The sequence below is a fragment of the Mobula birostris genome, chromosome 3 (assembly GCF_030028105.1).
Source record: "Mobula birostris isolate sMobBir1 chromosome 3, sMobBir1.hap1, whole genome shotgun sequence".
NCBI classification, from domain to species: Eukaryota; Metazoa; Chordata; class Chondrichthyes; order Myliobatiformes; family Myliobatidae; genus Mobula; species Mobula birostris.
Window position 1 is genome coordinate 40,836,368 of NC_092372.1, and position 13,517 is coordinate 40,849,884.

At 44.8% G+C, this 13,517-nt stretch overlaps 2 protein-coding genes across 2 annotated transcripts in view; both read right to left on the minus strand.

Moving 5' to 3' along the window:
• The window catches only part of LOC140194984 (molybdopterin synthase catalytic subunit), a 52,545-nt gene extending 41,693 nt beyond the window's left edge, over nt 1-10,852 (minus strand). Inside the window, exon 1 of the mRNA XM_072252499.1 lies at nt 10,732-10,852. Coding sequence (XP_072108600.1) covers nt 10,732-10,852 — 121 coding nt within the window. The remainder of the gene's footprint in view (nt 1-10,731) is intronic.
• Nucleotides 1-13,517, minus strand: part of mocs2 (molybdenum cofactor synthesis 2) — a 56,762-nt gene that overhangs the window by 21,810 nt on the left and 21,435 nt on the right. The window lies entirely within an intron of this gene.

Sequence of the window (13,517 nt, forward strand, 5' to 3'; positions counted from 1 at the left end):
AATCTGCTCCGCAATTCAATCACAGCTGATCCCTTTTGCCCTTCGCAACCCCATTCCCTGGCCTTCTCCCCATAACCTTTGATGCCGTGTCCAATCAAGAACCTATCAATCTCTGCCTTAAATACTTTCAACAACCTGACCTCCACAGCTGCCTTTGATAACAAATTCCTCAAATTTACCACCCTCTGGCTAAAGAAATTTCTCTGCATCTCTGCTTTAAATGGATATCCCTCTATCCTGAGGCTGTTCCATAAATAAATCAGCAATTACTCCAGAAATACTTGAAGATCCCTTTAGAGCAGTCTAGCGGGAGTAGGGGTGGAAAGAATACCTCGCTCCCTATTGCCTAAATGCTAGATACTTCTCACGTACTTAATACATAAATCTTCTCGTTACAATTAACATTAAAGTAGCATACACCAACTGACGTCACAATCTGCATATATTCAGATAAAGTGATGGCACACCCATCACACGCTACAAATATATATCGACATTGGATGCCAAACTGGAAGCAGATCAACACCCATGCTACCCCAACAGCTGGATGTTGATGCTATATGCCTTCTTCCAATTAATGTTCAAGACCAAAATGTCTAGGCTCATCAGCTGTAGCAAGAAAACGGTAAAAGTCAGTTGGAGTTTTCTTTGACCTGAAATTTTATTAGGTGTAGAGACCACACTGAAGATTTTGGGACTTACTTTCAGCTGACTGTACAGCAAGTGACCTTACCTGTGTTTAGTCTCTCCTGCTAGTGATATATACACAAGGAAATGGAAATCATATTGTCATATATTAGCAGGCCTTTTGTCCCATTTAATCTTCAAGCACACATTCAAAGTAATCCAACTCAAATCTCATGTTACTTTCACCAATTTTCCATCTACTCTCCCAGACTTGACAACTTGACTACATATTGGGTAAATTTACAGTAGCCAATTAACCAAAAACCTTGACACCTTTGGAGTGTCTGAGGAAAGTGGGAGAAACCAATGTGGACAAATATAAGGACGTACAGATTTCACAAAGGCAGTAAAAGTCATAATTAACCAGGTGATTGGAGCTGTGAAGCATCAGCTCTGTTAGTGATCTATTTACTGGTGAATTTGATTCCACAACTACTACAAAACCAGGCTGCTTCATAATTACCATCTCCTAAGTCTTTATCAACTTAGCATTAGACACTGAGTATAAAAGGAGGGATTTGAGATAATGCCTGAATTATTCTTGTTAAAGGACGAAACTGAACAAGTCAATAAATTACTGTCAGAGTTACTGATGCAGCATTAAAATGAAGTCATCACTATATCCAGAGATATTGTTAACTGATATACTAACTGAAATGGAAAATCAAAAAAGCTGCAGTTCCTGGAAATCCAAAATTTAAAAAATGCTGAAAATATTTAGTACATCAGCCTTCATCTGTAGGACGAGAAACAGAATTGATTTTCCGGTCAAAGACCCTTTGTCAGGACAGAAAAGAAGTTACAGAGTGATGGGAGAGGTGGGATGTGACAGAAAGAATAAACTGAGCTAACCACTGGGATAAGCTGTAAATAACTTCATCTACAACATCTTCTACAACTGCAACATAGCATCCCAGCATCCAGACTGACTGACGAAGACCAGCATGCCAAAATCCTTTTTCAACACTGTTTATCTGTGATCCCAATTTTTAGAAACTATTTACTTCTACTTCAAAGTCCCTCTGTTCTACAACACTTTCCAGGATACTACTGCTTACTATGAAAGATTTGTCTTCCCAAAATGCAACACCTTGCACTTAACTAAATTCAATTCCATTTGCCACTTACCCAGATGATCAAGATCCCCTTGACAATCATCTTTACTGTCATCAGCAAACTTATTAATCATGCCTTGTACTTTCTCAACTAAATCACTGATTATACAGTGCCTATAAAAAGTACTCATAGAAACATGGAAACATGGAAAACCTACAGCACAATACAGGCTCTTCAGCCCACAATGCTGTGCCAAACATGAACTTAAATAGAAATTTCCTAAGGTTACCCATACCCTCTATTTTTCTAACCTCCATGTAGCTATCCAGGAGTCTCTTAAAAGACCCTATACCTGCCTCCACCACCATCGCCGGCACCTATTCCACGCACTCACCACTCTCTGCGTAAAAAACTTACCCTTGACATCTCCTCTGTACTTACTTCCAAGCACCTTAAAACTGTGCCCTCTCGTGTTAGCCATTTCAACCCTGGGAAAAAGCCTATGACTATCCACACAATCAACGTCTCTCATCATCTTGTACACCTCTATGAGGTCACCTCTCATCCTCCACCACTCCAAGGAGATAAGGCTGAGTTCATTTAACCTATTCTCATAAAGCATGCTGCCCAATCCAGGCAACATCCTTGTAAATTTCCTCTGCACCCTTTCTATAGTTTCCACATCCTTTCTATAGTGAGGTGACCAGAACTGAGCACAGTACTCCAAGTGGGGTCTGACCAGGGTCTTATATAGCTGTAACATTACCTCTCGGCTCTTAAACTCAGTCCCATGAATGATGAAGGCCAATGCACCGTATGCCTTCTTAACCACAGAGTCAACCTGTGCAGCAGCTTTGAGTGTCCTATGGACTCGGACCCCAAGATCCCTCTGATCCTCCACACTACCAAGAGTCTTACCATTACTACTATATTCTGCCATCATATTTGACCTGCCAAAATGAACAACCTCACACTTATCTGGGTTGAACTCCATTTGCCATTTCTCAGCCCAGTTTTGCATCCTATCAATGTCCCGCTGTAACCTCTGACAACCCTCCACACTATCCACAACACCCCCAACCTTTGTGTCATCAGCAAATTTACTAACCCATCCCTCCAATTCCTTATCCAGGTCACTTATAAAAATCACGGGGAAGGGGTCCCAGAACAGACCCCTCATGGCACACCACTGGTCACCGACCTCTATGCAGAATATGACCCAACTACAACCATTCTTTGCCGTCTGTAGGCAAGCCAATTCTGGATCCACAAAGCAAGGTTCCCTTGGATCTCATGCCTCCTTACTTTTTCAATAAGTTTCCATGAGGTACCTTATCAAATGCCTTGCTGAAATCCATATACAGTACATTTACTGCTCTACCTTCATCAATGTTTTTGTCACGTCCTCAAAACATTCAATCAGGGTCGCAAGGCATGACCTGCCTTTGATAAGCCCATGCTAACTATTCCTAATCATATTATGCCTCTCCAAATGTTCATAAATCCTGCCTCTCAGGATCTTTTCCATCAACTTACCAACCACTGAAGTAAGACTCACTGGTCTATAATTTCCTGGGCTATCTTTACTCCCTTCTTTGAATAAGGAAACAACATCTGCAACCCTCCAATCCTCCAGAACCTCTCCTGTCCCCATTGATGATGCAAGGATCATTGCCAGAGGCTCAGCAATCTCCTCCCCTGCCTCCCACAGTAGCCTGGGGTACATCTCATCCAGTCCCAGAGACTTATCCAACTTGATGCTTTCCAAAAGCTCCAGCACATACTCTTTCTTAATGTCTACATACTCACGCTTTTCAATCCACTGTAAGTCATCCCTACAATCACCAAGATCCTTTTCCGTAGTGAATACTGAAGCCAAGTATTCATTACGTATCTCTGCTATCTCCTTCGGTTCCATACACACTTTTCCACTGTCACACTTGATTGGTCCTATTCTCTCATGTCTTATCCTCTTGCTCTTCACATACTTGTAGAATGCCTTAGGGTTCTCCTTAATCCTGCTCACCAAGGCCTTCTCATGTCCCCTTCTGGTTCTCCTAATTTCATTCTTAAGCTCCTTCCTGTTAGCCTTCTAATCTTCTAGATCTCTATCAACCACCTAGTTTTTTGAATCTTTCGTAAGCTTTTCTTTTCTTCTTGACTAGATTTTCAACAGCCTTTGTACACCATGGTTCTTGTACCCTACCATCCTTTCCCTGTCTCATTGGAACATACCAATGCAGACTGCCATGCAAATATCCCCTGAACATTTGCCACATTTCTGCCCTATATTTCCCTGAGAACATCTGTTCCCAATTTATGCTTCCAAATTCCCACCTGATAGTTTCATATTTCTCCTTACTCCAATTAAACACTTTCCCAACTTGTCTGCTCCTATCCCTCTCCAATGTTATGTTAAAGGAGATAGAATTATTACCACTAACTCCAAAATGCTCTCCCACTGAGAGATATGACACTTGACCAGGTTCATTTCCCAAAACCAGATCAAATACAGCCTAAACATCAGGAAATACAGCCTCTCCTCTTGCAGGCTTATCTACATATTGTGTCAGGAAACTTTCCTGAACACACCTAAGAAACTCCACCCCATATAAACCCCTTGCTCTAGGGAGATGCCAATCAATATTTAGGAAATTAAAATCTCCCACCACGACAAATCTCCCACACCGGATCGCTTCATAATTTTTATAAATGACCTTGATCAGGAAGTGGAGGGATGGGATAGTAAATTTGCTGATGACACAAAGGTTGGGAGTGTTGTGGATAGTGTGGAGAGCTGTCAGAGGTTACAACGGGACATTGATAGGATGCAAAACTGGGCTGAGAAGTGACAGATGCAGTTCAACCCAGATAAGCGTGAGGTGGTTCATTTTGGTAGGTCAAATATGATGGCAGAATATAGCATAAATGGTAAGACTCTTGGCAGTGTGGAGGATCAGAGGGATCTTGGGGTCCGAGTCCATAGGACACTCAAAGCTGCAGCGCAGGTTGACTCTGTCATTAAGAATTGCATTGGCCTTCATCAAGCATGGGATTGAGCTTACGAGCCGAGAGGTAATGTTACAGCTATACAGGACACTGGACAGACCCCACTTGGGGTACTGTACTCAATTCTGGTCGCCTCACTACAGGAAGGACATGGAAACCATAGAAAGGGTGTAGAGGAAATTGACAAGGATGTTGCCTGGATTGGGGAGCATACCCTATGAGAATAGGTTGAGTGAACGCCGCCTTTCCTCCTTGAAGCGACGGAGAATGAGATGTAACCTGATAGAGGTGTTCAAGATGATGAGAGGCATTGATCATGTGGACAGTCAGAGGCTTTTTCGCAGGGATGAAATGGCCAGCATGAGAGGGCATGGAAGTAGGTACAGAGGAAATGTCAGGGGTAAGTTCTTTTTTATGCAGCTGTGTACATACATCTATTGATACTTCTGGACACACCTTCAGTGATGTTCCTGGAATCATCGGGTGTTTCGGGTCTTTCAACATCACACAACCTCCTCCAGGTGACCCAGCCGGGGCTGATCAGACCCCAGCTTGTGTCCAGGTGGCTAGCTGCTTATGACTCCATGGCTCCCCTCTTTTGAGCCACAGCCATCTTGAGGCTCTCTCTGCCGCATCGGTGGTACTGCGGATGGCTCTCCTCTTCCTCTCTCCCTCAATGCCCAAAATGCTGAAGGCTCTAACTAAAGAACGGGCTACAACCAACCTCCATTGGGAGACACCTCGCTCTCCATCCAGCCTGCTGACAGTTGCTGACTAGTCCTGCGTACTTGAAGAGCTTCCTTTCAAAGGCCTCCTCCAAGCTATCTTCCCATGGGACTGTCAACTCCAGCAGCACCACTTGCTTAGTAGACTCAGACACTAGGACAATGTCTGGCCGCAGGGTGGTGGCTGCGATATGGTTGGGGAACTTCAGCTGCCCTTCGAGGTCCACCAACAGCTGCCAGTCCCTTGTAGAGGTCAGAATGCCTGCAGATGTTCTTTTGGCAGGTACTGGCTGCTCCCCAGCTCTGACAAAGGCAATGGTCTGCTTGGAGGGTCAGGACCGCTTCGCCCACTCAACTCCTGCGCTGACAGCTTCAGCGATGGTCTTCAGGACCTGATCACGCCTCCAACTGTACCGTCCCTCACCAAGTGCCCTTGCACAGCCACTGAGGATGTGCTCCAGGGTTCCTCGCTTGGAGCACAGTGGGTACGCAGATGACTCTGCCTTGCCCCATGTGTGCAGGTTTGATGGGCTTGGAAGCACATCGTACACTGCCTGGATGAGAAATTGGATGCAGTGTGGTTCGGCTTTCCAAAGATCAGCCCAGGTCACTTTCCTCTCAATCGCATTCTCCCATCTTGTCCAAGCTCCCTGTTGCTTCATTCCCACGGCCTTGCAGGCTCTCATCTCCTCCACTACTGCTCTCACCTCCTCCTGAACTAGAAGATGCCTTTCCTTCCCTCTGGTGTCCATTTGGGGAGTTGGAAAGGATCCTAGCCCAGCTCGGCCTTGTGTGACCACTCCCACCAGCCTCCTGTGACGCAGCCTCGCCTCTGCCTCCTGAACAGCTTCCTCTGCCCTCCACTTCCTGCCAGTACTTACTTGGATCCCTGCTCTAGCCACCTTCGGGTCATTTGAGTCCCTATATTGTAGCATTTCTCTGGCTCTTGTTAACTTGAATTCTTCCTCCAAGGATTTGAAGGGCAGTTGCAATTTGTTGTGGTGTCCATAGAGTGCGATGCTGCTCAGGCTCTTTGGCAGCCCCAGCCATCTCCTGAGGTGGTTGCTAACCCTCCTCTCTAAGGTTTCGACTGCCAACATCGGAACTGCATAGACGAGGAGGGGCCACAGGATTCTGGGAAGAATGCCATGCTGATACACCGAGGCTTTAAACTTCTCAGGTAGGCCAGACTTGTCCACAGATTTCATCCAGCCATCCAACTCGGTGCAGGTTGCCTGAATGGATGTTGTGTCCCTTAAAGAGCTGTCAAAAACTTTGCCTAAGCTCTTGACTGGCTTTTCTGTGATGGTTGGGATGGCTGTGCCTGCGATGCTGAACCGGAACTTGTTCTCCACCTTCCCTTTCCTCAGCACCATCGATCTTGATTTGGCAGGTTTGAAACGCATCCGGGCCCACTCCACCAGCTTTTCGAGCCTTTGCAGAATCCTCCGGCAGCCTGGGACTGATTCTGTGGTGACTGTGAGGTCATCCATGAATGCCCTGATAGGTGGTTGCCATTGAGCAAAATTCATTCTGGGCCCTCTGGACTCTGGTTCAGCAGACTTAGTGAGCATGTTCATGGCTAGGGAGAACAGTGTCACTGAGATAATGCACCCTGTGATGATGCCAACCTCCACCTTGTGCCAGGTTGATGTAATTGCTCCTGAAGAGACCCTCATCCTGAAGTTGCTGTAATAATCAGCGATAAGGTCTCTGATTCTGCTGGGGACGTGATATTTGGTCAGTGTGAGCTGCACCAGCTTGTGCGGAATGGAGCCATATGCATTTGCCAGGTCAAGCCACAACACTGACAGGTTGCCCTTGTTCTCTCTGGCCTCCCTGATGAGCTGTGTCACCACACCGATGTGCTCCAGACAGCCCGGCATCCCTGAAATGCCACCCTTCTGGACTGATGTATCAATATAGGTGTTCTTTGCTAGGTAGGTGCACAACCGGTTGGAAACTGCACTGAAGAATATCTTCACCTCGACACACAGCAGGGAGATGATGCGAAACTGATCTATCTGGATGGCATTTTCCTCCTTCGGGATCCACACCCCTTCAGCCACTCTCCACTGTTCTGGGATCTTCCCCCTTCTCCAGAAGATTCTCAGGATCTTCCACAGACGCAGCAGGAGTTTGGGGCAGTTCTTGTACACTTTGTACGAGGTGTTGCTTGGTCCTGGAGCCGAGCTTGCCCTTGCTTTGCGGACGACCTCTCTGACTTCCTTTAGTTGCAGCTCTGACATGTCGAACTGCACATCCGGTTCAGGTGGGTCTATTAGGAAGTCGCACTCTCCCATCTCCTGCTCTCTTTCAGGATCAATGTATATCTTCTTCAGATGTTGGTCTATGTCTTCCTGTGAACAGGCCAGTTTCCCACTGCGCTTCTCCCCCAGCAACTCCTTGGTGAACTTGAAGGGGTTGGCGATAAAGGCAGCACATTTTCGAGCCCTTTCACGACGCCGCCTCCGATGCCACTCTGCCCGGCGGAGGACCCTGATCTTCTTTCGTAGTATGCACATCAGCTGGGCCAAGCCAATCGCTCCTCTTCTCCTGCCTCCTTGTATTGGGACTTCAGAGCTTTCATCTCCTGCCTGATGTTGTGGATCCTCAATGCTCTTTGGTTCTTCGAGTAAGATGTTTTGGAGCCTTCCTTCTCCTCTTCTCCAGAGAGTGGTGAGTGCGTGGAATGGGCTGCCGGCGGCAGTGGTGGAGGCGGAAATGATAGGGTCTTTTAAGAGATTTCTGGATAGGTACATGGAGCTTAGAAAAATAGAGGGCTATGGGTAACCCTAGGTAATTTCTAAGGTAAGGACATGTTCAGCACAGCTCTGTGGGCCAAAAGGCCTGTATTATGCTGTAGGTTTTCTATGTTTCTAACCCTGTTATTATTACACCTTTCCAGAATCTGTCTCCCTATCTGCTCCTCTATGTCCCTGTTACTATTGGGTGGTCTATAAAAAACACACAGTAGAGTTATTGACCCCTTCCTGTTTCTAATTTCCACCCACAGAGACTCAGTAGACAATCCCTCCATGACTTCCTCCTTTTCTGCAGCAATGACACTATCTCTGATCAGCAGTGCCATGCCCCCATCTCTTTTGCCTCCCTCCCTGTCCTTTCTGAAACATCTATAGCCTATCACTCTCAGTAACCATTCCTGCCCCTGGACCAAGTCTCTGTAATGGCCTCAACATTATAGCTCCAAGTACTGATCCACACTCTAAGCTCATCCGCCTTGTTCATGATGCTTTTTGCATTAAAATAGACACATCTCAAACCATCGGTCTGAGCGCATCCCTTCTCCATCACCTGCCTATCCTCCCTCTCACACTGTCTCCAAGCTTTCTCTATTTGTGAGCGAACAGCCCCTTCCTCCATCTCTTCAGTTCGGTTCCCACCCCGCCAGCATTTCTAGTTTAAACCCTCCCCAATAGCCGTAGCAAACCTCCCCACCAGGATATTGATTCCCCTCAGATTCAAGTGCAACCTGTCCTTTTTGTACAGGTCACACCTGCCCCAAAAGGGGTCCCAATGACCTCGAAACCTGAATCCTTGCCCCCTGCTCCAATCCCTCAGCCATGCATTTACCCTCACCTCACTCTGTTCCTATACCCACTGTCGCGTGGCACAGGCAGTAAGATTACTACCTTTGAGGCCCTGCTTCTCAACTTCCTTCCTAACTCCCTGTGGTCTGTTTTCAGGACCTCCTATCTATGTCATTGGTACCAATATGTACACGGGCTCTGGCCTAGCACCCTAGCACCTGGGAGGCAAACTACCATCCGCGTTTCTTTCCTGCATCCACAAAAACGCCTGTCTGACCCCCTAACTATAGAGTCCCCTATTACTGCTGCCTTCTTCCTTTCCCTACCCTTCTGAGCCACAGGGCCAGGCTCAGTGCTAGAGACGAGGCCAATGTTGCTTCCCCTAGGTAGGCCATTCCCCCCCCCCAACAGTACTCAAACAGGAGTACTTATTGTTAAGGGGGACAGCCACAGGGGTACTCTCTAATATCTGCCTCTTGTCCCGCCCTCTCCTGACTGTTACCCATTTATCCGTCTCCCGAGACCCCGGTGTGACTACTTGCCTATAGCTCCTCTCGATCACCTCTTCATTTTCCATAACCAGACGAAGGTCATCAAGCTGCGGCTCCAGTTCCCTAACCCGGTCACTGAGGAGCTGCAGCTCAATGCACCTGGCACAGACGTGGCTGTCCGGGAGGCTGGGAGTTTCCCAGACTACCCACATCTGACACCCAGCACAGAACACCAGCCTCACAGACATACTTCCTGTTTCTATTCTTCACAGATAACCTACCTGGCCTCAACCCGTTATTGCCGAAGCCCAGTTGAGCCAAGCCCTCCTACTCTGTCGCCCACTCTATAAAGCTGTCTCCTCTTAAACTTCGCGCTGGTCTAACTCACTGACATCCACACACTCTGTAAATCTGTCTCCTTTTAAACGTCGCGCTGGTCTAACTCGCTGACGTCCACGCGCTTGCGCAGTCATCCCTCGATCAAAACTTTTCACCTCACTTGGAAGTTTTATGTTTTATTGTTTTACAACATTGAATCACAGTGGATTTAACCAGGCTTTTTTGACACTGATCAACTGAAAAAGACTGTTTCAGGTCAAAGCGAAAACAGATCTCTACTAAGTAATGTAAATTAATTACAAATATAAAAACACAAAATAATTGCAAAATAATTGAGTCCAGAAGCCTCAATGTGCCCAGACAGAAGATGAGCTGACGATCCTCAAGCTAGGAAAGAGCGTCATTGCAACATTTCTCCATTTTTCACTTTTTTCTCTGAAAGTGGATAGCATATCCAGCATGTCTTACAACTCTGCATTTTGCAACTCCTGTATCCCTTTGTCTATGTTCTTAATTTCTAACTGCTCCAATTCACGCAATGAACATAACCCTGTTCAGGGCTTATCCCCATAATTACTCTGGTTTTACCTTATTGGAGACATTCTTCCTCCCCAGCTTCCCTTGTCTCCTGCCCAGTTTCGGCAAAGGGTTGTCAACTTGAAAGATTAACTCAATTCCCACAAATGCACTTAGACCTGTGGAATATTTCCAGCATTTTCCATATTTCTTTTACTTACTGAAAATTTAGATTCAGGCTAGCGCATCCATTTAGCAACAGTCTAGAACTACAGATTCAATTAACATCTAGAAAAATAAAGTTACTCATAAAGTCATGCTGTGGTCAAATTCTAATTGGACAGCTCCATATCTTACCAATAAACAAAGATACTGCCCCACAAGATGGAGATTTTACTGATTCTGCCACTTCATCGGTGGAAAGCTTCTCATAAGTCACTTTTATCAGATCCTTGGGTTCTTCTTCCAGTTCGCACATGGTAACTGGAGAAAAGAGAGACATAATTTAACAAGCCCTGCAATCAGAATTCTGAATGGTCATTGAACCCATGGACACTACCTCACTTTTTTTGCATTATTTATTTTATATGTATTTCCTATTGTAATTTATATATATATTTTCAAATTATGTATCGCAACATACTGCTGCAAGATAACAAATTTCATAACATATGCCAGTGATATTACACCTGATTCTGACTCTGACAAGCAGTAAATTTACCTATCTATTGCACTGACTTTTGAGCAAAGTTGTCCTTGTATACATTTTGGCATCAAGTTACTTCAGCAATGCAGAATCCTTTTGAAATAATGAATAAATTAATTTAAAATATTTCTATGTATTTGTTCTGCATTTGTTCGGTAATAAACATAAATGATGCTCTATTCCTTGTCATCCAAAAATACTTGTGTTTCTAAACTGTTTAATATATTGTTTAGCAAATTAACTTGCTGAGAGACAGCAAGAACATGGGTAGAAATTCCTTTAGAAGACATTACAAGGATAAGTTCTTCATGCTATATCTTAACACACCCAACATTAATGGCTGGTGCACAAGATAAAAGCTTTGGGATGGAGAAGTATATTAAAATGAATTGAAGATTAGTTATCACACAGAAGACAGGCAGGCAGAGTAAATGGCCTTCTTTCAGGCTCTAAGTCAGACTAATAGTCATAGAGTAATACAGCAGCAAAACAAGCCATTTGACCCATCTGGTCCATGTCAACCACAGTATCCTTCCTGTTAGTCCTAGGAGCCCACATTTGGCACATAGTCCTCCAAGCCCCTCCCCTCTTAAATTATGCAATTGTACCCACCTCAACCAATTCCTCCGGCAGCTCATTCCAGATACTTACCACCTTCCATGTAAACAAGTTACCTCTCAGGTTTCTTTTAAATCTCTTCCCTCTTTTCTTGTGTCTGTACCCTCAAGTTTTGGACTACCCAATGCTGGGGAAAAGACTATGACCGTCAACCGTATCCATACCCATCATTCTCCTGCACTAAAGGAATAATGATCCAGTGTGTTCAACCTCTCCCTATATCTCAGGCCCTGTAGTCAAAGCATAAATCTCTTCTGCATCCTCTCCAGCTTGACAATTTCTGTCCTATAACAGGGTGATCAAACTGTACATAATACTGCAAGTGTAGTCTCACCAATGACTTGTATAACTACAACTTAATGTCCCTACTCATAAACTTGATGCCTTGTCTAATAAAGGCCAACATGCTAAATGCTTTCTTCTGCCTGTCTAACTGCATAGCCACTTTCAGCAAACTGTGCATTTATATTCCCAGGTCCCTCTCTTCCACAACATTTGTCTGAATTGTCTGAATCTGTATAAGTCCTACCCTAGTTTGACTGTCCAAGGTGCATAACATCGAAACATGCAGTGAAATGCATCGTTTTGCATCAATGACCAACACATTCCAAGGATGTGCTGGGGGCAGCCCACAAGTGGCTCCATGCTTCCGCACCAACATAGCACAATTTATTAACCAAAACCTGCATGTCTTTGGAATGTGGGAGAAAACTGTAGCACTTAAAGGAAGCACACATGGTCAATGGGAAAACATGCAAACTCCTTATAGAGAGTGGTGGGAATTGAACCCCAATCTTCCAATTACTGGCAGTGTGAAGCATTATGCTGTCCATGATGCTGCTCCACCTCCACCTTTCCCCTAAGCTAACTCTTCAAAAAGCTCCAAAAGATTTGTCAAACATGTCCTCCCATGCACAAAACCATGCTGACTATTCCTGATCAGTGATGGTAAATCTTGCCACTTAGAATTTCCTCCAGTAACTTCCCTGCAACTGAAGGCAGGCTCACCACCTTGCTGTTCCCTGGCCTATCCTTGCTACCTTCCTTGAACAATGGAACAACATTAGCCACCCTCTAGCTCCTGGAACTTCAATAGTGGAGAACAACAAAGCAAGTATCTCCACAAGGGCTTCCACAATTTCTTCCTATAAAGTCGAGACCAGATCTAAGGATTTGTTCATCACTATATGGTTCAAGGCTGCATACACCTCCTTCCTTATAATGTGTATATGATCCAATTTCTCTCTACTTATAAACCTTTTTTTTTTGGCATTCATGATATTCACCCAAGTAAGCACTGAGAATACCATGAATGTCAAAGCAATGGGGTTAAGTAAAAAAAAGACATTAAAAATCTCAGCCATCTACTAGGGCTCCACACATAGGCAGGCCTGATAGTTGTTACGAGGACCTGATCTCTATCTAGTCACTCTTTCACTGTTAATATGACTGAAGAACCCTTTAGGGACTATCTTTAACCCTGCCTGCCAAAGCCATCTCATATCCTCTTTTTGCCATCCCGATTTCTATCTTAAGCATGGTCTCAAATTTTATGTTCATCATTCATACTCAGTGGCACATTCATACTCAATTGTGTAAATATTTGCTTCTTTTTTTCCTGACTAGTGTCTCCATGCAAGACCATAAGACATAGGAGAAGAATTAGGCTACTTGGCCATAGTCATAGTCACAGTCATACTTTATTGATCCCAGGGGAAATTGGTTTTCATTACAGTTGCACCATAAATAATTAAATAGTAATAAAACCATAAATAGCTAAATAGTAATATGTAAATTATGCCAGGAAATACGTCCAGGA